We start from the raw sequence: 26,116 nt of genomic DNA, 5'->3' as shown, positions 1-26,116 counted from the left end.
TCTAAGAATGTTCAATTGCTAAATAAAGGCACTCACTTCATATGCCAACAAGGTTATGCTTAAGATTCTTCAAGCTAGATTCCAACATTATATGAACTGAGAATCATCAGAAGAGCAGGCTAGTTTTCAAAGAGGCAGAGAAACCAAATTGTGAACATTCCCTGGATCCTGGAGAAAGCAAGAGAGTTCCAAATATTACTAAAATCTTTGATTATGAGGATCACAACAAAATGTGCTAAGTACTCAAAGAGATGGAAATACCAGGTTGTCTTGTCTCCTGAGTCACCTATATGTAGGCCAAACAGAATTCACATGAAACAACTGTCTGATTTAAGATTGAAAAAGGAGAATCACAAAGCTGTATAATGTTATCTTATTTATATGTAGAGTATCACGTAAAATAAAAGGATGGACAACTCAAAAGCCAGAATTAAGCTTCTGGGGGGACTTATCAATATCAATAATTTCAAATACGTTAACAATACCAATCTGATGGTAGAAAGTGAAGAACTAAGAAATCTCTTGATGAGAGTAAAAGAAGAGTGTATAAAAGCTGACTTGAAGCTCAATATCAAATAAACTAAATTTATGGCAACTGATCGATCATTTCCTTGTAAACAGAAAAGAAATGGAAGCAGTGTTAGGTTTTATAAAATTAGCTTCAAAGCTCATTGCACCTAGTGATGGTAGCCATGAAATTAAAAGGCTCTTGCTTCTTGGAAGGAAAGCTATGACAAATCAGGATAGCAGACTAAAAAGCAGAAATATCACTTTGCTGACAAAGGTCTATATAGTCAAAACTATGATTTTTCCAATAGCAATATATGGCTATGAGAGCTGTGCCATAAGAAAAAGTTGAGAGTTGAACAAATGATGTTTTTAATTTTAATTAAATTTTAATTAAAGAGAAGACTTTGAGAGTCGAGAGCAAGGGGATCAAATCAGTCAATACTTAAAGCAATTCAGACTATTTGTTGGAAGATCAAATACTAAAGCTGAAGCTTAAATACATTGGCCATTTAGCCATTTAATGAGAAGACAGGAATGACTGGAAAAGACCCTGATATTTAGAAAGACTGAAGAAAGGGATGGCAGAGAATGTGATGAATACAGAAGTGTTATAGAAGCAATGAACATGAGCTGGACAGATTTTGGTAGAGAGTGGAAAACAGAAGGAAGGGCCTGCTGAGTTATGGTCCGGTGTCAATGTAGACTTGGATACAACTGAACAACAGAAGAACAAATTCCACAGATAGTGGAATTATAAATTGATCTAACCACTTTGGAGAACAATTTGGAATCATGATCAAAAAGATATAAAACTATGCATACTCTTTGACTTAACAATTAGGTCTGTTTCCCAAGGCAATTAGGAAAAAAGGAAAAGAATCTATGTTATAAAATATTTATAGCAATTTTCTTTGTGGTTCAAAGAACTGGAAAGTGAGGGGATGCCCCAACAGAGAATGGCTGAAAACGTGGTACATGATTGTGAAGGAATACTACTTTGCTGTAAATGATGAGTAAGCTGTTTTTAAAAAACAAATACACTTACATGAAATAATACAATGGGGAATGAGCAGAACCAAGAGAATGTTGTATATAGTAACAGCAATATTGTTTGGAGAGTAATTGTGAATGACTAAGTTATTCTGAATAATATTATCCAAAAACTATGAAGGACTTATGAAGGAAAGTGCTATCTTCCTCTAGAGAAAGAACTGTCTTCTCTATGAGGAGTTGGAAAGGAAAAAGAGAGACAATTTAGGAATGCTTCTAGTTTATATCCTTTACATATGATGCTTGTTGATGGTTTCAGAAAGATGTTACTGATCATTTAAGGAAAACTCCATTTATTCTTATGTTCTCTGGTGTTTTTAATAGGAATGGGTTTTGGATTTTGTCAAATGCTTTTTCTGCCATCTACTAAGATAATGATTTCTATTAATTTGGTTATTGATACAATCAATTATGCTAATAGTTTTCCTAATACTGAATCAGTCCTGCCTTCCTGGTATAAATCCTACTTGATGAGATAGTGCATTATCCTGGTGATATCTTACTATAATCTCTTTGGTAATATTTTATTTAAGATTTTTGCATCACTGCTTGCCATGTGGGGGAGGGGGTGAAGAGAGGGAGGGGAGAAATTGGAACAGAAGTGAGTGCAAAGGATAATGTTGTAAAAAATTACCCTGGCATGGGTTCTGTCAATAAAGTTATTTAAAAAATTAAATAAAAAAAGATTTTTGCATCAATATTCATTAGGAAAACTGCTCTATAATTTTCTTTCTCTGTTTTGATTCTACCTGGTTTAAGTATCAGCACCATATTGTGCCATAAAAGAAATTTGGTAGGATTCCTTTTTCCCTATTTTTTCCAAATAGTTCACATAGTATTGGAATTAATCTTTAAATGTTTGGTAGAATTAACTTGTAAATTCATCTGGCCCTGAAGAATTTTTTTTAGGGAGTTCATTAAGAACTTGTTCAATTTCTTTTTCTAAAATGGAAGTATTTAAATAATTTATTTCCACTTTGTTAATCTAGGCAGTTTATATTTTTAAAGTATACATGTATTTCACTTAGATTTTCAGACTTACTGACATACAATTAGTCAAAATAGTTCCTAATTATTGCTTTTAATTTTCTCTTCTGTTGGTGGTAAGTTCACCCTTTTCATTTTTGATACTGGTAATTTGATTTTCTTCTTTCCTTTTTCTAATTAAATTAACTAAAGGTTTTATTTTGTTGGTTTTTTCATAAAACCAACTCTTAGTTTTGTTTATTAATTCAATAGTTTTCTTTCAATTTTATTATTATCAAGGGAGACAATTTAGAACTCAAAACATGACAACAACAACACAAAAAGATGTTATAGAGTTCTTACTGCTGTAACTCATGGATGTCCCATCAGCTCTGATGGAATCTGAGGAGCTGGAACAACTAGATGGAGTTCTGTTGAGACTTTTCATCAATGTACTAGAAGGATTTTTATCCACCTGCTCTTCTATATGGGTATCAAATGCCTGAAATTGTTAATTAAGAAAAAATTATCAGGAAGCATGAGGTATACTTTCTCTTATAAACAATCTTACTGGTTTTAAAATTAATTCAACATTTATAAAAAACCTACTCTCTTTAAATAACTAGGCTAGGTACTAGGGAAGACACCAAGGTTGCAGAATACATAGACTTTGCTCTCATGGATCTTTTGGTCTGAAAGGGAGTAGGCTGGGAATAAGAGGGTAGTGATAGTGATGATGATGACACATACACAAATAATTCTAATACTGAAAATATCAAATGAATGAAAGCTGCAAAAATGCTACATGACATCTAGTTATTTAAGTTTAGCATCAGACATCACCTTAGTGATCATATAGCAACATTCAAACATTTCATTTTATAGGTGGGGAAACTTGAAGCATAGGAATGTTAAGTCATTTGCACAAAGGAAAATACCTAGATGATAGCCAAGTAGCATATATGAACTGCTTCATATAAGTCATATGGCCTTAACTAAAACTTCAACTGATCCTTTTTTAAAACCCCATTTTTTTTTTTTTTTGTGAAGTCTTAACTTCTAGCTTTTTTGTTTTTTCCTGTCCACTCTTATTTTATCTTGATACATAATTCCCTGTAAGGAAAATCTTCCTCCTCATGTAGATAGGAAATTGTTCTGCAACTTAGTTTTTAAGAATTGCCTTGGGGTACTAAGAAATTAAGTGCCTTTTCTAGGGTCACACAGCCAGTATGAAATCAGAGACAATTTGAACCTACGTCTTTCTGATTCTAAGACTAGTTTTCTATAAAACTCTGCTTCTGGTAACTTTTAACTTACTTTTTAATTAATAAACCTCAGAACTGTTATTAAAAATACCTATAACCTTTTATGAACTTCTGAAACATTCTACCTAAAAACCTGTAGTTTGAAGGAAAATATATTCTGATTAAGTAATTTAAAACTAACCTAAAATGTAGAATGCAACAATTTCTTGCAGTTTATTTTTAAACCACTACTTATTTCTTTCTTTAGTATCCTTTTGTTATCAGAGTTATCTTCTTTGTCCTGTTCAACTTGAGCACTTTTGACACAGAAGTATTCCTCTAGCACATCAAAGATTAAAAAGCAAGTTAAGCATACTTTTTACTTAGTTACACAGAGGTCAACTCACCTGGAAAGCTTGGTCTGAATTACTAAGACCCGTCTCATCCATACGAACTTTCTTCTCACTGGGAACACTGTCATCTTCACCTTGGACTAGAAGTCTTTTCTGACTATTGAAGATTTCCTTCACTGTACTTTCAGATGGTTGTTGGCAAGTCTCAATCAAAGCCTTTTCTTTGGTTTCAATGCTAACAGATTCAGAGGAGTTACTCTCTTCTGGATCTAGAGGAGGGTGCTCCTCATTTATATACTGAGAGGGACTCAAATGAGACTCTGTTAACATAGATATCAAATTTGAATTTTTCTTATTGACTGGCTGAGTTGTTAAAATGTTTAAGTCAGTTACATCTATTGAATTAGGCTCTAAGGCATCCATACCAGTGACACTGCAATTTCTTTTGTTTGGAAGTTTGGGTAAGAAGACTCCCAACGAGTATCTTTTTGCCTTAATTTTATCCTTTACAACAGTCTTTAAGGGTAAAGAATCAGATGCAACTCCATAAGAACATGTTTTTCCATCTTTAGTGTTCTTTGCATTATCGGTTTCTATTTTTGTGTTTTGTGGTTCAGTGATCTGAGATTTATCCATAGTGTCTTCTGCTTGTTTTCCCAATTTGGGTAACTGTTCTACAAGGATAGTTATATGACTATTTTGAGATTGTGAAAAAATTTCAGATCTCCCGACTGTATTATTCAAGTTTGGTTCAGTATTAGCAATACTAACAGCTTTAGATGAAAACACAGGATTTGACAATTTAGAAGGAATGGCCTGGGGCTGATGTATTTCTATAGCTGAGTCTGAGTTACTATGGATTTCCATAGTTGCTTCCCATTCAGACATTTGTACATTTTGTTTTAGTTCTTTTTCTGAGACTGTAGTAAGTTCTCTATTATGATGCAACATTTTGGGTTTGTTTTCATAGTTATGTGCACAAAAGTTTCCTGTAGCAACTTCCAAACTTCCACTTTCTGCTTCTAGTTGCATTTGTTTATCTTTACTGACAACATATTGTTCCTTTTCTGGTAGGGAAATTGAGTGGGTTAGTAACTGAGGTTGAGTGTCAACAAATAAAATATCCCTAAAGGACTTACTTCCTTGTCTTTGCTCGCCATCATCAGTGAAAGCTTCTGCTTGACGGTTTGGACACTTAAATGGGATTGTTTCAGATTCAGGTTTAGTTATTTTTCCCAATAAAATTGTACTATCAAAAGGACATACTTTTTTTTTGGCCGTTTCTAATACATGATCCTGATCAACAATTTTCTCCAAAGTTTTTCCATTAATAACAGTGCTTTGAGGTCTATCTATTTCCATTACATCCTGATCACCAGTAAACCTAATAGTTTTATCTGCAGGAAAAAATGGTAATGAAGATTGTTGCTGTTCACTCTGAAGAAAACTTCTGTTTTCTATTACATCTGTTTGATTTTTAGTCAACTTTCTATCATTACCATTTTCATCTGAAAGGCAAACAGTCTCATTATTAGGAACAAAAGTTATCTGTGCTCCAATCAGGCTATTCTTTTTAAAGTTATCAGTTTTTATCTTATTTGGAAACATATTTTGTGTCTTCTCCATATTTTGGTAATTAATGACAACAGTATGAGACTTGGTAATTTCTAGCTCATCCTGATTATCTTCAAACATCACTGTTTTATCCATTTTCCTATTGGTTTTTACATCTTGTAAATCAGCTTCATGGTCTGTTGTAAAAAAGTGGCTTTTAGTGATATCAGTGATCTCCATATCATCTTGTTCACCTCTATACAAAACAGTTTTGGAAGCTGTAGCTAAAGGATCCAGACAACTATTCTGTTCACCTTCTAAGACATTTCTGTGGTTTCTTTCTTTTTTAAGAGCACTGGAAATTTCCATATTATTCTCATTACCCATTGGAAATACAACAGTTTTGTTACTGTAGAGGCCATTCATGCTTTTACTTTCCCTAGATTTGTCTAACAGTTGTGCATTCGCCAATCTGGACCTTTCTACCATTTTATCAATCATACAAGAGGTTGATTTAGTTAATTCCATATCATTATTGGATGAAAACAATATAGTCTGGTCTATAGGAATACTCCTAAGGTCATCTCCTTGTGGCACTATCTGGCTGTTTATGACTGTTGTGTGGCTCTTAGTGAGATCCAAATCATTCCCACTCTCCTCTGAAAAGAAAACTGTCTGATCATTAGGAGCAAACATCATCATAGGCTGGCCTAAACTTTTCCTTCTAGAGTTCTTACAATGAGAGCTATCTTGCTTCTTCTCCATGGTTTGGTAATCAATGACAACAGTGTGGGACTTGGTAATTTCTAGCTCATCTTGAATATCTGAAAATATCACTGTTTTATCCATTATCTTATTGGTTCCTACATCTTGTAAATTAACTTCACAGACCATTGCAAAAATGTCATTTTTAGTGATGGCAGTGAGTTCCATGTTATCTTGTTCACCTCTATACAGAACAGTTTTGGAAGTTGTAGCTAAAGGTACCGAACAATTATTCTGTTCACTTTCTAGAACACCTTTGTGGTTTATTTCCATCGTGTAAGTGTTGGTAATGTCCATCTGATTCTCATCACTCACTGAAAATATAATAGTTTTGTCACTATTAGATTTATTTATCATTTTCTTCTCCTCAGGTTTTTCTAATTGCTGTACAGTATCTAACTCAGGATCTTTTATGGTTTTGTCAATAATACAAGTGGTCAGTTGAGTCAATTCCATGTCATTGCTGGATGTAAATATTACAGTTTTGTTGTTAGATATACTATTATATTCATTTTCTTGTGGCACTATCTGGCTGTTTGTTACTGTTGTATGGCTTTTAGTGAGATCTAAATCATTCTCACCTTCCTCTGAAGAAAAAGCAGTCTGATTATTAGGAGCAAATGTTATCTTTGATCCACCTAAGCTTTTCCTTCCAGAGCTCTTCAGATGAGATCTATCCTGTGTCTTCTTCATAGTTTGGTAATCAATGACAACAGTGTGGGATTTGGTAATTTCTAGCTCATCCTGATTATCTTCAAACATCACTGTTTTATCCATTTTCCTATTGGTTTTTACATCTTGTAAATCAGCTTCATGGTCTGCTGCAAAAATGTGACTTTTAATGATATCAGTGACCTCCATGTCATCTTGTTCACCTCTATACAAGACAGTTTTGGAAGCTGTAGCTAAAGGATCCAGACAATTATCCTGACATTTTTCTTCTAAGACATTTTTGTGCTTTCTTTCTTTTTTAAGAGCACTAGCAATTTCCATATTATTCTCATCACCCACTGGAAATACAACAGTTTTGTTACTGTAGAGGTCATTCATGCTTTTACTTTCCCTAGATTTGTCTAATAGTTGTGCATTCGCCAATCTGGACCTTTCTACCATTTTATCAATCATACAAGAGGTTGATTTAGTTAATTCCATATCATTATTGGATGAAAACAATATAGTCTGGTCTACAGGAATACTCCTCTGGTCCTCTCCTTGTGACACTATCTGGCTGTTTATGACTGTTGTGTGGCTCTTAGTGAGATCCAAATCATTCCCACCCTCCTCTGAAAAGAAAACTGTCTGATCATTAAGAGCAAACATTATAGGCTGGCCTGGACTTTTCCTTCTAGAGTCCTTAAAATGAGATCTATCTTGCTTCTTCTCCATGGTTTGGTAATCAATGACAACAGTATGGGACTTAGTAATTTCTAGTTTATCCTGATTATCTGCAAATGCTATTGTTTTATCTGTGACCCTGTTTCTTCCTTCTGCTTCTATATTTGCTTTGTCTTCTGCAACTATATGGATTCTATTGATCTCCAAACTATTCCCCATAATTTCAGTCATCCTTTTCTTATTCAAAGATGAGAGAGTTAAGTTTGGTAATTTCTCATGTCTCATAGAAGCCTCATTGTATTTCTGCTTCTGCTGTTCATCTGCAGGTATCTTTGTGTTGCCAGTTTGAATAATTACTTCATGGTTTTCAGTCAAGTCCATATTATCTTGCTCAGGGGCAAAAATAATAGTCTTTTCTGAAGGATGAGGCAAGAATGAATTCGTCGAAACTAATTTCATGGCTAGCAGTGATTGATGAGCATACTCTGGGCTCACATCTGCATTAGCCACTGTGTGATTCTCAGGTTGGGATAATGAATTCTGGCAGTTACCAAATGGTTTTTCAGACTGTAGATCACCTTTGTCTTGCAAGAAGGAATTAAATGCCTCTTTCAGTGGAAATGGAATCTGTTGAACAGTTTGAGAAGTAGGTCTACTGCTGGGAGAAAGAGGTTTTTTGGTTTTCATAGGAGCCAGGACATCAGCTGAGGTCAGAGGTGACTGAGTTCCTAAGTTGCTGTTATCACTCTTAACTGTAAAACAGTTGGTCAAATCCATATCTTCACCTAAGACAACAGTCTTGTTATCAGACAATGAAACATTTAAAGGATTTGTCAGATCCTGCTGTAATTGTGTCCTAGTTACATAAACTGAACTGCAGTTTGTATTCTGTTTTATATCCTCTGAAACAGCCTCCTGATCCTGAAATAGTAACTTATTTTCAAGATTTGGTAGAGAAGGAACATGTACATTAGTTGAACATAATTCCATAATCTGATCATGTATGGCAACTGTGTTACTTTTAGTAATGTCCATATCATTCTCTTCTGAATAGACAGTTTTATCCATAGGATCAGAGATAGCATTCCCTGGATTTGAATACATTTGAGTTAAATTATTGATACATGCATTTTTATCATCTCTTTTGGGTGTAAGAGTCTTGGTCATTTCCATGGCATCATCATTATTAGAAAAGAAAATTGTCTTATCACCTTGAAATACTAGGCCAGAACATGTAGATTCTGGGGCTAAGGCCAATGTCAGAGAGCCTTGGTTGAAAGTCTGTGATGCTGGGTGAGTATCTGCCATCCCAGTGTGGCTTCTGGTAATAGCTATTTCATCCTCAAGATTTCCCGAAGGGTCTTGACATGGAACATTCTGTTGATTTCTATAGATTTCCTTTGTTTCTAGATTTTTAGTAGTATTACCTCTTTTTGTGACATCTACAATTTCACTCTGAATTTGATCCTCTATCCCAGATATATTATTTGTAGAAAGGAAAATTTGGGCAGTGTGATTAACTGTAAAGTCCATAAAGTCGTTATCACATACTGTAAAGTCACATCCTTCAGCTGGCCTCAAAAGAGTTTCTCTGACTACAGGGTCCATGGACTGAATATTGTCTGTACGGCACTGGGTGATATCCTTTCCATCATCTTGTCCTCCAAAAAGTCTAGTGGCATGGTGACTTTTTTCTTCTGCAGTAGGAAATAAATACTTCTTTGGCAGAGAAAAGGCATCATTATTTGGTTCTTTAGAAGGGATATTTTCTTTATCAAGCCCTTCAGTATAGGAACTAATAGATTTTTCTAATTTCAATCTTTTTATGAAGTCATTGAAATTTACTTTATCTTCTGAAGAGGTATTTGTCTTGGACTGAAAAGAACATTTATTGGGTATCCTTTCAGAATCAGTAGACAAATTAAATTCTTTGTTCTTGGTTACATCTTCAGTGGGAGACTTTAAGTTGGCCAGAAAGGATCTGGTATCTATTTTGGAGGGCTCTTCCATTTGTATGACCATAGCATTATTTCTAACAAAATAATTGGCATTATTTTGCAACTCAGACTGTTGCAGATTGATGTTTTGTAGAGCCATGTCTCCAGACTCCTGTACTAAAGGATAGGATATCCCAATAACAGCAGTATGACTCATGGTTAAGTCCATATTTTGTTGTTGTTCTGAAAACATAAGAGTCTTGTCACGACAAAAGGCAAGAGAAGTATTGGCATCTTTTCCCAGTGGTTCAGAGAACCTAGAATTCTGTCCAAGTATAGATTTCAGTGTACAGGCATTAATGTCAATAGTATGCCTCTTCATGTCATCATCTGATGAAAAAGTTACCTTGGATAACTGAGACTGCTTGTGAAAATGTATATTTCCAGCGTTTCCCAATGTTATTTTTCTATCAAGACTTTCACCACAGTCAGTTATGGTATGGCTTTTTGTCATATCCATTCCATAAACACTTGAATGAAGAACATCTTTATTAGAATAGGATGAACATTCCAACATTTTTTCATCTTTGATACAGGACTCTGTTTGAGTATTTTTAGGTCCCAGTTTTTGTTGTACAATAGCTTCATCATTGTGAGGATTAATAGGTACAGCATGACTTTTAGTTATATCCATTTTCCCCATGTTTCTAAACCAGATAAAGGTTCATTACTGGGAGAAAGAGGATTTTTGGTTTTCACAGAAGCCAAAACATTAGCTGAAGTCGGAGGTAACTGAGTTTCTAAATTGCTGTTATCAATCTTGACTGTAAAACACTTGGTCAAATCCATATCTTCACCTGAGAAGACAACAGTCTTGTTACCACACAATGAAACATTTAAAGGATTTGTCAGATCCTGCTGTAATTGTGTCCTAGTTACATAAACTGAATTGCAGTTTGTATTCTGCTTTATATCCTCTGAAACAGTCTCCTGATCCTGAAATAGTAGCTTATTTTCAAGATTTGGGAGAGAAAGAACTTGTACATTAGTTGGACATAATTCTATAATCTGATCATGTATAGCAACTGTGTTACTCTTAGTAATGTCCATATCAACCTCTTCTGAACAAACAGTTTTATCCATAGGACCAGAGATAGCATTCTCTGGATTAGAATATATTTGAGTTAAATTACTGATATATACACTTTTATCATCTCTTTTGGGTGTAAGACTTTTGGTCATTTCCATGGCATCATCATTATTAGAAAAGAAAATTGTCTTATCACCTTGAATAGAATCCAAGGACTGAATATTGTCTGTATGACACTGGGTGATATACTTTCCATCACCTTGTTCTCTAAAGAGTTTAGTAACACAGTGACTATTCTTTTCTGTAGTAGGAAATACATACTTTAGCAGAGAAAAGGCATCATTGTTTGGTTCTTTAGAAGGGATGTGGGCTATAAAGACATTTTCTTTATCAGGTCCTTCAGTATAGGAACTCATAGATTTTTCTAATTTCAATCTTTTTATGAAGTCATTGAAATTAACTTTATCTTCTGAAGAGATACTTGTCTTAGACTGAAAAGAACATTTGTCAGAATCAGTGGACAAATTAAATTCTTTGTTCTTGGTTACATCTTCAGTATGAGACTTTAAGTTGGCCAGAAAGGATCTGGTGTCTATTTTGGAGGACTTTCCGATTTCAGGGCAATTTAAGAGGTCCTTTGTAATCATCACAGTATGACTAGCTGTCAAGTCCATTTGATTTTCATCTGAGAAGATGACTGTTTGATCATTTCCATACTTTTTTTCATAAGTAGGTTCCATTTCCAAGCCCTATAATAAAAGTGTAAAATTACAAATTAGTGTTTGCCTGTATGTACCAAAGGCCTAACAACTTTCCTACCTATCCATAGTACCAAGGTGATATTTTAATGTATAAGCCTGAAAGGACAGAGAAAGAAAATTTTTTTTTATTAAGTTCTTACCATATGTCGAGTATTGTGTTAAAGCTGGTAATACAAATACAAACAAAGTCCTTGCTCTTAAGGAACATACACTCTAATGAAATTGTGAAGTGAATTGTTACAAATGAAATGATTATTTATAACATGTGGCATATACTATAAACAAATATCATCTTCAATTAGAATTAGATAGCAAATGAGTTATTTGTATAATGCTTAGCACAATTCTGGAAAAGAAGGCACTTAATAAATACTTGTTCTTTCCTTTTTCCTTTCCTTCCACTGATGAGTTGGAGATGATAGAGATAAGATCTCCATTTGGATGAGGGGACCCGGCTGGCCAATCTTTATTTCTCTTTTGGTTCTGCTTTTGACTTTTGACACCACATGTACCTTTTTCTTCTCAGCCCTATCTCTTACTTTCATCTTCCTTTTGTATGTTGTCTTCAATTCACTGGACTGTATTTTCCCCTTGCTTTGTATCCTTAGCACTTAATACAGAATCTGGCACATAAATGCTTTTTGTCTTGCTAAGCTCTAGAATTGTAAATGCAGGAAAAGGATCCAATATGGGCAGTTAGATCATTTTATCCCTCATTTAGAAAAACCATTCCTGAGGCTGGAGCCAAACCAAAGCAGATTATAGGGTTGCAAGAGGACACAAACAACTGTTCACTTCACTTCATGTATTCCATTGTATATTATCTTTAGTTAAATAGTCAATGGAAAACACAAAACCTTCAGGGAAAATCATTAAGTATAATTCATCTACTTAGTTTTAGAAAATGATTTTCAAAAGAAAGGGAAAAGTTATAGGAATAATATGGTTTCAAAATTAAATGAAGTATGAAAATTTCTAATATACAACTTATAGTACTAATATACACCTTATATATAAGAACATTACTGTTTCAAAATTATATGAAGTACAAAAATTACTAATAAACAACTTATGTAAAATTCTTTATTGTACAAGTAAAGAGATATTTTATAGATGCCTAGGAAATAGCCAGGCAGAAGTAGAAGAGGAAAGGACAACATGTTATATCATGACTTATAGTCATTTTATCATAGCATTAAATTCACATATATAGCATAAAGTTCCTACTCTCTAGAGAAGAAGCATCAAACTGCCTGTTAGATCAGAATCAAATTAAAACGAATTGGAAAATGTTTAGAAAAATAAAGAAAAAGATAAAATATTAATTTTTGATTTTGTAATTCAACATGTCATTAGAATTGAATATCACTGCTCTAGTAGTTAGGAAACATTTTTGCTTAACTTTCTTTATTCAACATAAAACAATGCTCTAAGCCTGCAAAGAATATAATTCTATGTGGATGCGGGTTAAATCAAAGCAATTTGCCAGTGTGGTTTTCTGCTTTTTAAGCCTTTGGAAATAACACCCAAAGTACTTTCCTCAAACAATTCAAAATCAATTTTCTACACTGAAAACACCAAAAGGTGACATGATCTGGGGGAAGGGAGGAACTGAGAAAATGAAAGAACTCATCCTGTCTATAGCATTAAATCTTACAACTTCTATATGTTATGTAAATTCTAGATTTATATTTTCACAGAAATTAAAGAATCTTGGTGCTAGAAAGGTCTTAGAAATCAATTAGACCAACCCCCTTATTATGCAATTGAGGAGCAGAGGTTATTTGCCCAAGTTCATACAGCTAGTTAATGGCAGAACTAGAACACAGGCTGGTAATCTTTTAACCATACTATACTTCCTTATTTGATCTCAGAGTAGGAACAATTTTTGCTTAACTTTTTTCAAAATAAAACAATTCTCTAAGACTGTAAAGCCCTTAATAAATGCTATGTGGTTTCTTACTAATTTATGTTAAAAATTAAAAAAAACATTAATTTGTTAACAAAAACTGGTGTAAGAATTTTTGCAAAATATAAAAGACACTGGATTAATGAAGAATAAGTAGATATGACTTATATTAAGAATATATTAATATGACTATTAAGAATAGTCATCAATGTGAGGCAGTGTAGGCAACATGTTTTTATTTTTTTTTTTGCCCCCAAAGACTTGGGGACAAATAATAGGTACTATAAAAATCAAGTATGTCTATGTGGAGAGAAGACTAATTAAGAAAGCCCCTCTCAGGAAAATATATATTTATAGTTGAAAAGAATATGGTCAAAATTAACTCTCAGCAAAAACAATAGTAATCACTCAGAAACACGAGCCTATAATTCAGTGCAATCTAACTTTGTAGAATTATATTTAGTAAGAATTAAATTGTTCTTATTCAAAAGTTCTTTCAAAAAAGTTACTCAAAAAATGGAGGATCTTTTTTTAAAGCATAGATAAGTTGTTTTGTAAATGCTAACTAGCCCTGTGCATCTTGATAATTTACTCAGGTGAAAAACTGTTATTGCATTTTCCTAAGAAGAGACTATAAAATGGACCAGTGATTTATCACAATACACCATAACTATATTATTATGGATCAATGACACTTTTTATAAGACTTTCCCCTCCAAATCTAGAATATTTAATAATGGTCTTATTCTTCAGGGAAAAGTTTTAAATACATATGTATATATGTACACATACACACATACCCTCCTGCCACCTAAAGTTCTAAAAATAATGGAGTTACGTTAAAAAGTTTCCTATCTGAGCAACTCTCAACTATGAAAATATCTTCATACACTTTATACCTCTGGCTGCTGCAGCTGGACCTGAATAGGAGCACGAAGCAGTGTTTCCATTCCTACAGAGAAAAACAAAAAGGAATACTAGTCAATGGCTCCCATGTTCTAAAAATTCAGTTCAACAAATATACTATGCTATAGATACAAAGACCATTGATGTCTTTAAAGTGTTTACATATTACTGGAACAGATATAATATGTACACAGATAAGTACAAGGTAAAGAGAGAGAAAAGCATTAACAAATGAGAGATCAGGGAAGACTTCACAGAAGGAATGGCACCTTATCTACGCCTCATTTTACAAACAGAAAAACTGAGTTTCAGGGATAAGAAACTACTTGCCCAAAATTACACTGCTAATAAATGTCCAGGATGGGACTCAACCAGGTCCTGTGACACCAAATCCAGGCTCTTTCCACTTATCATTTCTGCCTGTTTCTCTTTCTAACTTTCTATTATGATAGAGTGGGAATGAATTGGGCAGTGGGGTCAGGAAAGAATGAAGTAAGAACTAGCCAGAACTTTAAGCTTATAATCTCATTCCTATTGGTTGTGACTTTTCTTCCCTCTAATCTCTCTTGCCTCTTACAATTGTGCCATCTCTATTATCTTGTAGTATGAAATTTAGCTCCTTTATAATTTTCTGTCTTAATCTCCCCCTTATTACTTCAAAACCTATACTTCATACTTACCACAACCTCCAGGCTCTTTTCTTCCCAACATTAACCCTGTTTTGGCCTACTTTTCTTTTCTTTATAATCCTGACTCTTTAATTGACTAATTCAAAGAAACACTGTCCTCCACCCTAAATTTTCTTGGCTTCATTGCCTGCCACTCTCATTCATACCCTCCCAGTACACAATCCTGAATTACCCCTAATATCTGTTTCCTCTGATTCTACTCCTTTACTACTGAATTCCCATGGAGAAAGTCATGCAACCACATCTACTACAAATTTGTATAATATAATCCCAGTTTCTTGCAGGGATATTCTGAATTTTCTTCTGTCTTCTTAATCTTTTGCCTCTTAACTTTACAGAGGGAAGAAAAAAAAAAAAAAAACCTTGCTTGTGTCATTCCCTCAATATCCTATAGTAGACAGTCATCCTCTGCTTATTCTGGTCTATAGGAAATCTCATTTTCCTTCTAAGCCAGTCAGGCTTGGCTACCATAATGGGATGGTCCCAATTAAGACAAATAAAGTCTTTGATGCTGTTTCTTGCTATTCATAATAAGATTTTTTTCTATTGGTTGCTAACATATTAATTTGTATACTAAGAGATTGTATCCATAGAAATGAACAATCAGTTTTCACAAAGACCTTGTTTTAAGAACCAGGTCCAGTTTGCATAACAAAATGTATTGTTCACAGTTAATTTCAAAATTTTCTACTTCTATGGCAGTTCATCACCAAACTCCTAGAAAAAGCCTCTACCTTTCCTTTATCATCTCCTATATATTGTCTCCATTTAGATTTTTTTCCGCTTCTTTACAAAGACACCTCTATACTGAGCTCATTTGCTCCACACCTTGAACTCCTCTCTATAGACACTCGTTCACTTCTCTTTTGCTCTAGTCTCTGAGGAAGAAATCCTCTTGCCAAGGCCAATAGCTAAATTTTTCTGCCTATGGCCTTTGATCACATAGCCTCTACTCTCTTTCCTCAGCTTATTTCATTAATCATTCCTCTTCTCTCTCATCTTCAATGTCTCCTTATCTATTGATTCTTTCTTTGACACCAACCTTGAAAATCCTTCATTTAGTCATCCTTTCCTCCATCTGTTGTCTTACATCTATACTACCTTTCACTGAGAAATAAAAAAAAAAAAGCCATCACCTTTCTCACCCCCGCTCATTTCTCTATTTCCTAACATTTTTCCCATGTAAAAATAACTTTCTAACATTCATTTTTAAAAAAATTTTGAGTTCTAAATATTCTCCCTGTCCTCTCCTTTCCCTGAGAAGGCAAGCAATTTAATATAATTTATGCATGTGCAGTCATGCAAAACACATTTCCATATTAGTTATGTTGTAAAAAGAAAATGCAGGCAAAAAATAAAGAAAAAATATAATTTAATTTGCATTCAGATTTCATCAGTTCTTTCTCTGGAGATGGAGAGCATTTTTAAAACAAAGATCCTTCAGAATTGTCTTGGATCACTCTATTGTTGATAATAGCCAAATTCTTCACACTTGCTCATTATACAATATCGCTGTCACAACATACAATGTTCTCCTGATTCTGCTTCATCTTTGCTTTGCCTTTTAACTGCTAAATCTGTTAGTTTCTTCTCAGTCTTTATTCTTTGACCTTATTCCTTTCTTCCTTGCTTCCTTCTGTTCTTTTTTTCTTTCCTGAGGCAATTGGGGTTAAGTGACTTGCCGAGGGTCACACAGCTAGAAAGTATTAAGTGTCTGAGATCAGATTTGAACTCATGTCTTCCTAACTTCAGGGCTGGTGCTCTCTCCACTGCACCATTTCGCTGCCCCCAATTCAAGATATTTCAAAAGCTGCTATCTCAAAGAATTAGAAGATATAGGGGTCTTGTCAATTGGGGAATGGCTAAACAAACTATAGTATATGAATATAATGAAATACTGTATTGTAAGAAATGACTGTACAAACGGTTTCAGAAAAACCTAGATTCATAATGAATACATGCAGAAACAACAATTTTAAAATAACCTTATAAAAACAAAACAACCGAGAAATTAAGAACTTTAATCAACACAACGAACAACTATAATTCTAGTGGACTAATGATGAAGACCTGACTGAGGTTCTACCTCTGACTGAGACATAATGGATTCAATGTCAAGAATGAGACAAACATTTCTGGACATGACCAATGTGGGAATTTGTTTTACATGACTATGTATATTTGTTATAAAGTTTTTTTTTTTTTCTTTCTCAATTGGGGAAAGTAGAAATGGTGAGGAAAAGAAAATAAATTTTGATTGGAGAAAAAAGAAGTACCACCTTGAGCTGCTTCTCCTTTTCTCTCTTTCCCTGCTTCTCTGGAACTTGATGCATATGACAGAAAGATGAAAGAGTGATGGTTTACTCCTATGATTGCATTCTTATGTGTCCTCCCTCGTTATAAGTATGAAATTCTAATGTATGTTTCTTTTTATCTGTTTACTCATTACTGCCCAATGTTTACTACTTTTTAACTCACTAGCTGAACTTTTCCTTCCTTGTATCCTCCATTAGAGGCTGGCCAGTGAGTAGAAATGAATGGAAAACTATATTTAGAGAAAGCAATGGATAGGAGAAAGTAGAAATAAAGCAAAAAAAGCAGGAGAACAAGAAAGGCCAACCAATTGCACATTTCTGCACTCCTTTCATTAGCTAATTTATTCAAACATTAATTAAGCATCCAATGGGGGCAAAACACTGTTCAAGGTGCCCAAAGTAATACAAAGTTTAGATAAAGTTAGATTCCTCAGAGGATCGAAAAGCTAGAATGAGACATGGACTAGTTTAATAACATAATATGATATTGCACTGGAAAGCTACAAAACAAAATGCTGTGTAAAATCAGAGGAGGAAGGTCACAGTGACTGGCAGGGGATCAGAAATGAATGCCTGAAAAACAATGCATTTTAATGCGGAGTTTAAAGAACAGGTTGGACTATGAGGTTTTACTTTGAGAACAACAAACTAGCAAAGATAATAAAAGATGTGAATAGCCAGTGTTTTAAAGACTGAGAAAAGACAGGCACATTATAAATAGTTGGTGATAGAGCAGCTAGATAGTATACTACCAGCACTGAAGTCAGGAGGATGTGAGTTCAAATGTGAACTCAGACACTTGATACTAAGCTGGGTGACCTTATCCAAAAATAAACTAACTAATCAAAATAAATAAATAATTGGTGAGTTATTCTGGAAAGTAATACAGAATTAGAAATCAAAGTATCTATCCCCTTAAACCCAGAAATTCCACTTCTAGGTTTTTGCTTGAAGAAAGTAAAAAGCTGAAAGATTTCATAAATGTCAAAATATTCATAGTAACACTTCTGTGATAGCAAAACATTTGAGAACAAAGTAAAGACCCATTAATTGGAATATAGTAAAACAAACTGTGCTACAGGGTTGAATTGAATTTAATATTACTATATCATAAAGAAATAATGAATACGAAGGATACAGAAAAGCATAGACAAATGTGTATGAATTGATGCAGCGTGAAATAAACTGAATAAGAAAATCAATTCACACAATGGCTACAACAATGTAAATAGAAAGAAAAAAAGAATGCTATAATTATAGTTATTAACCTTGTTTTAAAAGAAGAGATGAGAGAATAAATCTTCTTTAACTGACAAGATAGAAGACCATGGGTGTGAAACTGTGCATACTGTCCAACTGAACTAATAATGCTAGTTAGTATTTTTCTGAACAGTTTTTTTTTTTTTCCGACAAGAAATGATTCACTGGATATGAGAGGATGAAGGAATATATTTTGGAAATTAAGATATGAAAACAAAGAATGCTTAGGCATTGCTGGTACAGAGTGAGAAGGATAGCATTTTCATTCTTTTTTTTTTTTTGGGGGGGGGGGGCTGAGGCAATTGGGGTTAAGTGACTTGCCCAGGATCACACAGCCAAGAAATGTTAAGTGTCTGAGACCCAAATTTGAATTCAGGTCCTTCTGACTTCAGGCCCAGTACTCTATCTATTGTGCCATCAAATTGCCCCTAGGACAACATTTTCAACACAAAGAAGAAAATTTTAGCTGGAGCACAAGGTGTAATATAAGATAAATTTGGAAAGATAGGTTTTAAATGCCAGGAAAAGTAGTTTGAACTTAACTTGATTACATCAGCAGGAAGCTAATGGAAATGATGGAGTAGCAGGGAAACATAATCAATCACTGTTGTTGGGGCCAGGATGATAGCCATTTGAGTTACTAACTTTTTTTTTCTGCCACCACCAACCAAGGTTGTTGTTAGCTAGTTTGCAATGGAACAGACTTGCTGAATTTAAGTTAACTATGTTCCAAAGTGAAAATCTGGAGCTCAATTTGGGGAAGAAGTAAGAAATAACCGGTTTAGTTATCAAGTTAAAGATCTCAGAAACAGAGAGCCTCAGAAAGTGGCAACAACCAAAAGGTGAGTTGTTTTTAGTTGGGGGAAGGATAGACACTAAACTTTTAGCAATTCTTCTTTTTTGAGCCCTTATGATCTGAATGGTCCATCGAGGGGGTGTGGAACCCATCCCCAAATAGATGTTCAGATCCCAGAGGCAATGGATAGAACTCAGGAAGACCAGAGTTCAAAAATATCCTTACATACTAGTTGTGTTTCCCTGAGCAAATAACTTAAGCTCTCTTTGCCTCAATTTCCTCTACTGAAAAATGGTGATAACAGCACCTCCCTTGCATGGTTGTTGTGAGCACCAAATAAGAGTCAAATATTTGTGAAAGCATTTAACATGATGCCTGGAATATAGTATATGCAAATATTTATTCTGTTTTACCTAGAAGCATAGAAAAGATTACTGAAGCTGCAATGTAAAGAATGGCAGGATGGCCTAAACTGCAAGAGTAGACAAACTACTGCTTGCCAATCAAATCCAACTTGCCATCTGTTTGTATATTCCTTGAAGTAAGTATTACTTTTACATTCATCACCTTCTTGCCGTCTTCTCTTTTGTCTCCTCCATTAGATTGTAAGCTCCTTGATGACAGGGCCTATTTTTCTTTTTATTAATTGTAACCCCAGGGCTTAGCAAAATAATAAGCAAATAGTAAGCTTTATGTTTACTGAATTGTATTGGGGTATAATTTGCAGAGCCCTGGATTGAAAGAAGGAAAACAATGTAGTCAGTAAACTATTACAAGAGTCCGAGTGGTAATGGAGACCATTCTGTATTATGGGAAGAAAGAGACAGATATGAGAAATAGTGCTGCCAGAGATACCACAGAACTAGCAACTGATTGACCACCTAGCTAATCAATGAAACAAGGCACTGTCTTTCTTAAATCTCCACTCCCTAGGTCCTTCTGCTACTCACACTGTCAATCCTGAATCCTTGATCTCATTATCTGTTCTCTCCTACCTCCAAGATTCAAAACAATAATAAAAAAAGACAATACAATTCTGTTAATTGGATCCTGCTAACTGGGGTCTCACTGTTACTTGGCAATCCTTTAAATCATCTGACCAACTGTGTTATACTTTTTCACTTGTTACACTTGTCCAGAGGCCTTCCAATGAAGTCCCAGAGACGCACCTCAGAAAGTGGCTACAACCAAAGCAGTGCAACAATGTGCAGATCAAAAGAGTAAGAGCTGAGGTCCCTTACTCCTCTATTCTGAGATACAACAGAAGGCCATGAAGACAGTGCTTTAAATTTCAAAGACCTGGGTGGGGAGGGGGGGTCTAAACTAAAGGGTAGAGATAAACATAGAAGTTCAGGGATGTCAATCAACCAATCCAAAAGGAGAGTAGAGAATGGATACCTGGCCTTGGCACCAATGTCCCAGTTTAGGAACTAAAATTACCATGATAAGTAAACCAAAAAGCAACAACAACAATAACAATCAGAGATGAGTACAAAAAATAGAAGGGGATTTGCCAGCAATGATTCAAAGAAAAAAATGGCTATTTGACAAGAACCACATGGATATCTTCTAACACTTAGCACAGTACCTTGCACAAAAGAAGCACTTAATGATACTACTTGAATGGGAATATAAAAACAAGAAAACAGAACTAGTTACTCCCAAGGAGCTTACATTTTAACATCAAAAGAAAAAACAAAACAAGGAGTTGGAAGCATGGGAAAGTATCCAAGCAGGGACAGGGCAGTTGGTGTGGAAGTATCACAGACTAAAGAGGGATCATGAAGAAAGGGAATGGTGGGTAAGACTTTTCAATGTGTGGTGGTCCAGATCACTAGCGCATACCAACCTGTGAGGATATCTCAGAGATGAGTTATCCTTAGGTGGACAAGGCAGGTGGTGAAGAAGAAAAGCATATGTATTCAAGTAACTCAAAGTGGTTATATGATGCGATGCTAATATTTTAACAGAAGTGAAGGAAACAAGTGTCCCTTTAAAACATTAACATCTTTGAAGTGTATTGAGGAAGTTACCAGATGAACATCACTTTTATAAGAAATTGACAAAGGAAGAATAGAAACACAAACATATATGTGAATAATTTGGCATAAAAATATATTAAATATAACAGAGGGAAAAAAAATCAAGGATAGGAAGGATGTGGTGAAGAGGCAGGATAATAAAAGTTGGGGAGGAGAAACAGTAGCAAGTAAAATAATAACTGCCAAAATGTATACAGGGCTTACAATAGGCCCAGTGCTAAGTGATTTTAAAATTATTATCTCATGTAATTCTCATAATAAGCCTGGAAAATAGGTGATATTGTTATCTCCATTTTATAGATGAGGGAACTGAAGTAGGCAGAGGTTAAGTGACTTGCCCAAAGTCATAAAGCCAGTAAATATTAGAGACCAGATTTGAACTCAGGTTCTCCTGATTCTAGTTCTAGCAGTCTATCCACTATGCCTTTCAATTGAAAGGAAGAAAAAGAAAACCAAAGAACTTGAATCTAATGGGGTGTAAGCCAATTAAGGAATATTTGAACAAATTTCACAATAAGAATGTAATAAGATATTAATGCATCAAAAGAAATGATGAAAGTAAAAATTTCAGAGAATTCTGGGCACTACGAACCCATCATAAGTAAAACAAACAGAGCCAGAAGAACAATTTACATGGTTAAAACATTATTTAAAAAAAGAACTTTGAAAGATTCAAGAATCTTGATTGACAGAATAATAAACTGCCTCCAGAGGACTTTCAATGAAGCATGTTTTCCAACCCCTAAGAGATGATGGACTATGGATGCAGGAAGAGATAAATATTTTGGACATAGTCATTGTGGTGTTTTGTTTTACTTGATGATACTAATTTGTTTCAGACTGTTCCCCCCTGTCTTTTTCATAGTTTTTAACTGAGAGGGAAAGAAGAGCAGATATAGTGCTCCCTTCTCCAAAAAACAGCACAACTGAAATATGGGTTCATGATCTACACATAAAGAATGATATTATAAACAGATTAGAAGAACATAGGATACTGGAATTTGTGACCAGAGAAGAACTGGAGATCATTAGTGATCACAAAATAGGTAATTTTGATTATATTAAGTTAAAAAGGTTTTGTACAAACAAAACGAATGCAGCCATGATTAGAAAGGAAGCAATAAACTGGGAAAACATTTTTACATAGGACGGATATAAAGGCCTCATTTCAAAAATATATAGAAAATCGACTCGAATTTATAATAATTCAAGCCATTCTCTAACTGATAAATGGTCAAAAGATATGAACAGACAATTTTCAGATGAAGAAATTGAAACTATTTGTAGTCGAATGAAATGGTTCTCCAAATCACTATTAATCAGAGAAATGCAAATTAAGACAACTCTGAGATACCACTACACACCTATCAGATTGGCTAAGATGACAGGAAACGATAATGACCAATTTTGGAGGTGATGTGGGAAAACTGGCACACTAATGCATTGTTTGTGGAACTGTGAACATATCCAACCATTCTGGTGAGCATTTGGAACTATGCTCAAAAAGTTATCAAACTCTGCATACCCTTTGATCCAGCAGTATTTCTACTGAGCTTATATCCCAAAGAGATCTTAAAGTAGGGAAAGGGACCCACATGTACAAAAATGTTTGTGGCAGCCCTTTTGTAGAGGCAAGAAACTGGAAACTGAATGGATGCCCATCAGTTGGAGAATGGCTGAATAAATTATGGTATATGAATATTATGGAATACTATTGTTCTACAAGAAACGATCAGCAGAGAAATGCAAATTAAGACAACTCTGAGATACCACTACACACCTGTTAGATTGGCTAGAATGACAGGGAAAGATAATGCGGAATGTTGGAGGGGATGTGGGAAAACAGGGACACTGATACATTGTTGGTGGAATTGTAAATACATCCAGCCATTCTGGCGAGCAATTTGGAACTATGCTCAAAAAGTTATCAAACTGTGCATACTCTTTGATCCAGCAGTGTTTCTACTGGGCTTATACCCCAAAGAGATACTAAAGAAGGGAAAGGGACCTGTATGTGCCAAAATGTTTGTGGCAGCCCTGTTTGTAGTGGCTAGAAGCTGGAAAATGAATGGATGCCCATCAATTGGAGAATGGTTGGGTGAATTGTGGTATATGAATGTTATGGAATATTATTGTTCTGTAAGAAATGACCAGCAGGATGAATATACAGAGGCTTGGAGAGACTTACATGAACTGATGCTAAGTGAAATGAGCAGAATCAGGAGATCATTACATACCTCATCAACGATACTGTATGAGGATGTATTCTGATGGAAGTGGATTTCTTTGACAAAGAGATCTAACTCAGTTTCAATTGATAAAGGACTGACAGAAGCAACTACACCCAAAGAAAGAATGTAATGGGAAATGAATGTAAACTGTCAATGAATGTAAACTGTTTGCATTATTGTTTTTCTTCCCGGGTTATTTTTTACCTTGTGAATCCAATTCTTCCTGTGCAACAAGAGAACTGTTCGGTTCTGCACACATATATTTTATCTAGGATATACGATGACATATTCAATGTGTATAGGACTGCTTGCCATCTGGGGGAAAGGGTGTGAAGGGAGGGAGGGGAAAAGTTGGAACAGAAGTGAGTGCAAGGGATAATGTAAAAAAAATTACCCAGGCATGGGTTCTGTCAATAAAAAGTTATTAAAAAAAAAAAAAAAAAAAGATCAGCAGGATAATTTCAGAGAGATCTAGAGAGACTAACACGAAATGATACTAAGTGAAATGAGCAAAACCAGGAGATCATTATACACAGCAACAAGGAGACTATATGATGATCAATTCTGATGGAAGTGGCTCTCTTCAACACTGAGAGTATTCAAACCCATTCTAATTGTTCAGTGTTGAAGAGAGCCATCTACACTCAGAGAGAGAATCATGGCAACAGAATGTGGAACAAAACATAGCATTCTCATTCTTTCTGTTATTTGCTTGCATTTTGTTTTCTTTCTCACTTTTTCTTTTCCTTTCTTCTTGATCTGATTTTTCTTGTGCAGCAAGATAACTGTATAAATATCTACACATATGTTGGATTTAACATGTATTCCAACATATTTAACATGTATCGGACTATCTGCCAACCAGGGGAGGCAGTGGGGGAAAGGAGGGGAAAATTTGGAACAAAAATTTTGCAGGGGTCAGTGATGGAAAAATTACCCATGCATATGCTTTGTAAATAATAATAATAATAATTAATAATAATAATAGCTTTTAATTTTCAAAATATATGCAAAGATAGTTTTCAACATTCACCTGTGCAAAACTTTGTATTCCAAAATTTTTTCCCTCCTTTTCCCCCATACCTGCTCCAATATAGATTAAACATGTGTCCAGTCTTCTAAACATATTTCCATATTTATCATGCTGAAGAAAAAGCAGATCAAAAAAGAAAAAAAAGGGGAAAAAAGCAAGCACATTACAAAAAAGGTGAAAATACTATATTGTGACCTATATTCAATACCCATAATCCTCTTTCTGGATACAGATAGCTCTCTTTTATCACAAGTCTATTGGAATTAGACTAAATCACTTCACTATTGAAAAGAGCCAAGTCCCATCAGAATTGATCATCACATAATCTTGTTGTTGTGTACAATGTTTTCTTAGTTCTACTCACTTCACTGAACATCAGCTTATTTAAGTCTCGCCAGAACTTTCTGAAATAATCCTGCTGATCATTTCTTATAGAACAATAATATTCCATGACACTCCATTCTTATTCAATCATTCCCCAACTGATGGACATTCACTCAGTTTCCAGTTCCTTGCCACTATAAAAAGGGCTGCTACAAATATTTTTGTACATGTGAGTCCTTTTCCCTTTTTTATAATCTCTTTGAGAAATAGACAATGGATAATTTTATTAAATTTGAAATATTTGTACAAACCAAAACAAAGCAAACAAAATTAAAAAGAAACCGGGGAAAAACTTTTAAGTTTCTCTGATAAAGGCTTCATTTCTTAGCTATAACAAGAACTGAGTCAAATTAATGATAAGTTATTTCCGAATTGATAAATTGTCAAAAAAAAATTGTCATTCTAGAATGTAATTTGGAATTATTCCCAAAGAGCAACAAATTGTGCATAGCTTTTGAATTAGCAATACTGCTACTTGATCTGTATCCCAAAAAGATTATTTAAAAAGGAAAAGAATCCACATGTTTATAGCAGCTTGTTTGTGGTAGCAAAGAACAGGAAATTGAGGGAATGTTCATCAATCAGGGAATGGCTAAACAAGTTGTAATATATGAATGTAATGGAATACTATATTGTGCTATAAGAAATGATGAGCAGGAAAATTTCAGAAAAATCTGAAAAGTCTTACACAAACTGCTGCTGAGTGAAATAAGTAGAACTAAGAGAACATTGTACTCAATAATAGCAAAATTGTTTGATGACTAACTTTGACAGACTTAGTTCCTCTTAGCAAAGCTAAGACAATGTAAAAAGATTCGTTATAGAAAATGTATCCACATTCAGAGAAAGAACAATGGAGTCTGAATACAGATAAAAGCATATCATTTTTTTTTTTTTACTTTTTCTTTTTCACATTTTTTCTCTTTTGCTCTGATTAATTTTTTACAACATGACTAATGTGGAGATATCTTTAATATGACCGTACA

At 34.4% G+C, this 26,116-nt stretch overlaps 2 protein-coding genes across 2 annotated transcripts in view; both read right to left on the bottom strand.

The window, feature by feature from the left end:
- The window catches only part of LOC127546632 (kinetochore scaffold 1), a 51,232-nt gene extending 41,301 nt beyond the window's left edge, over nucleotides 1-9,931 (bottom strand). The window contains exons 1-2 of the mRNA XM_051973651.1: nucleotides 4,178-9,931; nucleotides 2,890-3,028 (exon numbers count right to left, since the gene is read on the bottom strand). Of these exons, the coding sequence (XP_051829611.1) occupies nucleotides 2,890-3,028; nucleotides 4,178-9,931 (5,893 nt within the window). The remainder of the gene's footprint in view (nucleotides 1-2,889; nucleotides 3,029-4,177) is intronic.
- A 467-nt stretch (nucleotides 9,932-10,398) lies between these two features.
- Nucleotides 10,399-15,091, bottom strand: LOC127546630 (kinetochore scaffold 1-like). The gene is made up of 3 exons (XM_051973650.1): nucleotides 15,061-15,091; nucleotides 14,374-14,426; nucleotides 10,399-11,553 (listed from the first exon to the last, which is right to left on the bottom strand). The coding sequence occupies exons 1-3, from the start codon at nucleotides 15,089-15,091 to the stop codon at nucleotides 10,399-10,401; spliced, it is 1,239 nt and encodes a 412-aa protein (XP_051829610.1).
- Between the last annotated feature and the right edge of the window lie 11,025 nt (nucleotides 15,092-26,116).

The sequence above is a fragment of the Antechinus flavipes genome, chromosome 2 (assembly GCF_016432865.1).
Source record: "Antechinus flavipes isolate AdamAnt ecotype Samford, QLD, Australia chromosome 2, AdamAnt_v2, whole genome shotgun sequence".
Taxonomy (NCBI): domain Eukaryota; kingdom Metazoa; phylum Chordata; class Mammalia; order Dasyuromorphia; family Dasyuridae; genus Antechinus; species Antechinus flavipes.
The sequence above is the reverse complement of the archived record's forward strand: the minus strand, read 5'-3'. Positions and strand labels throughout refer to the sequence as shown.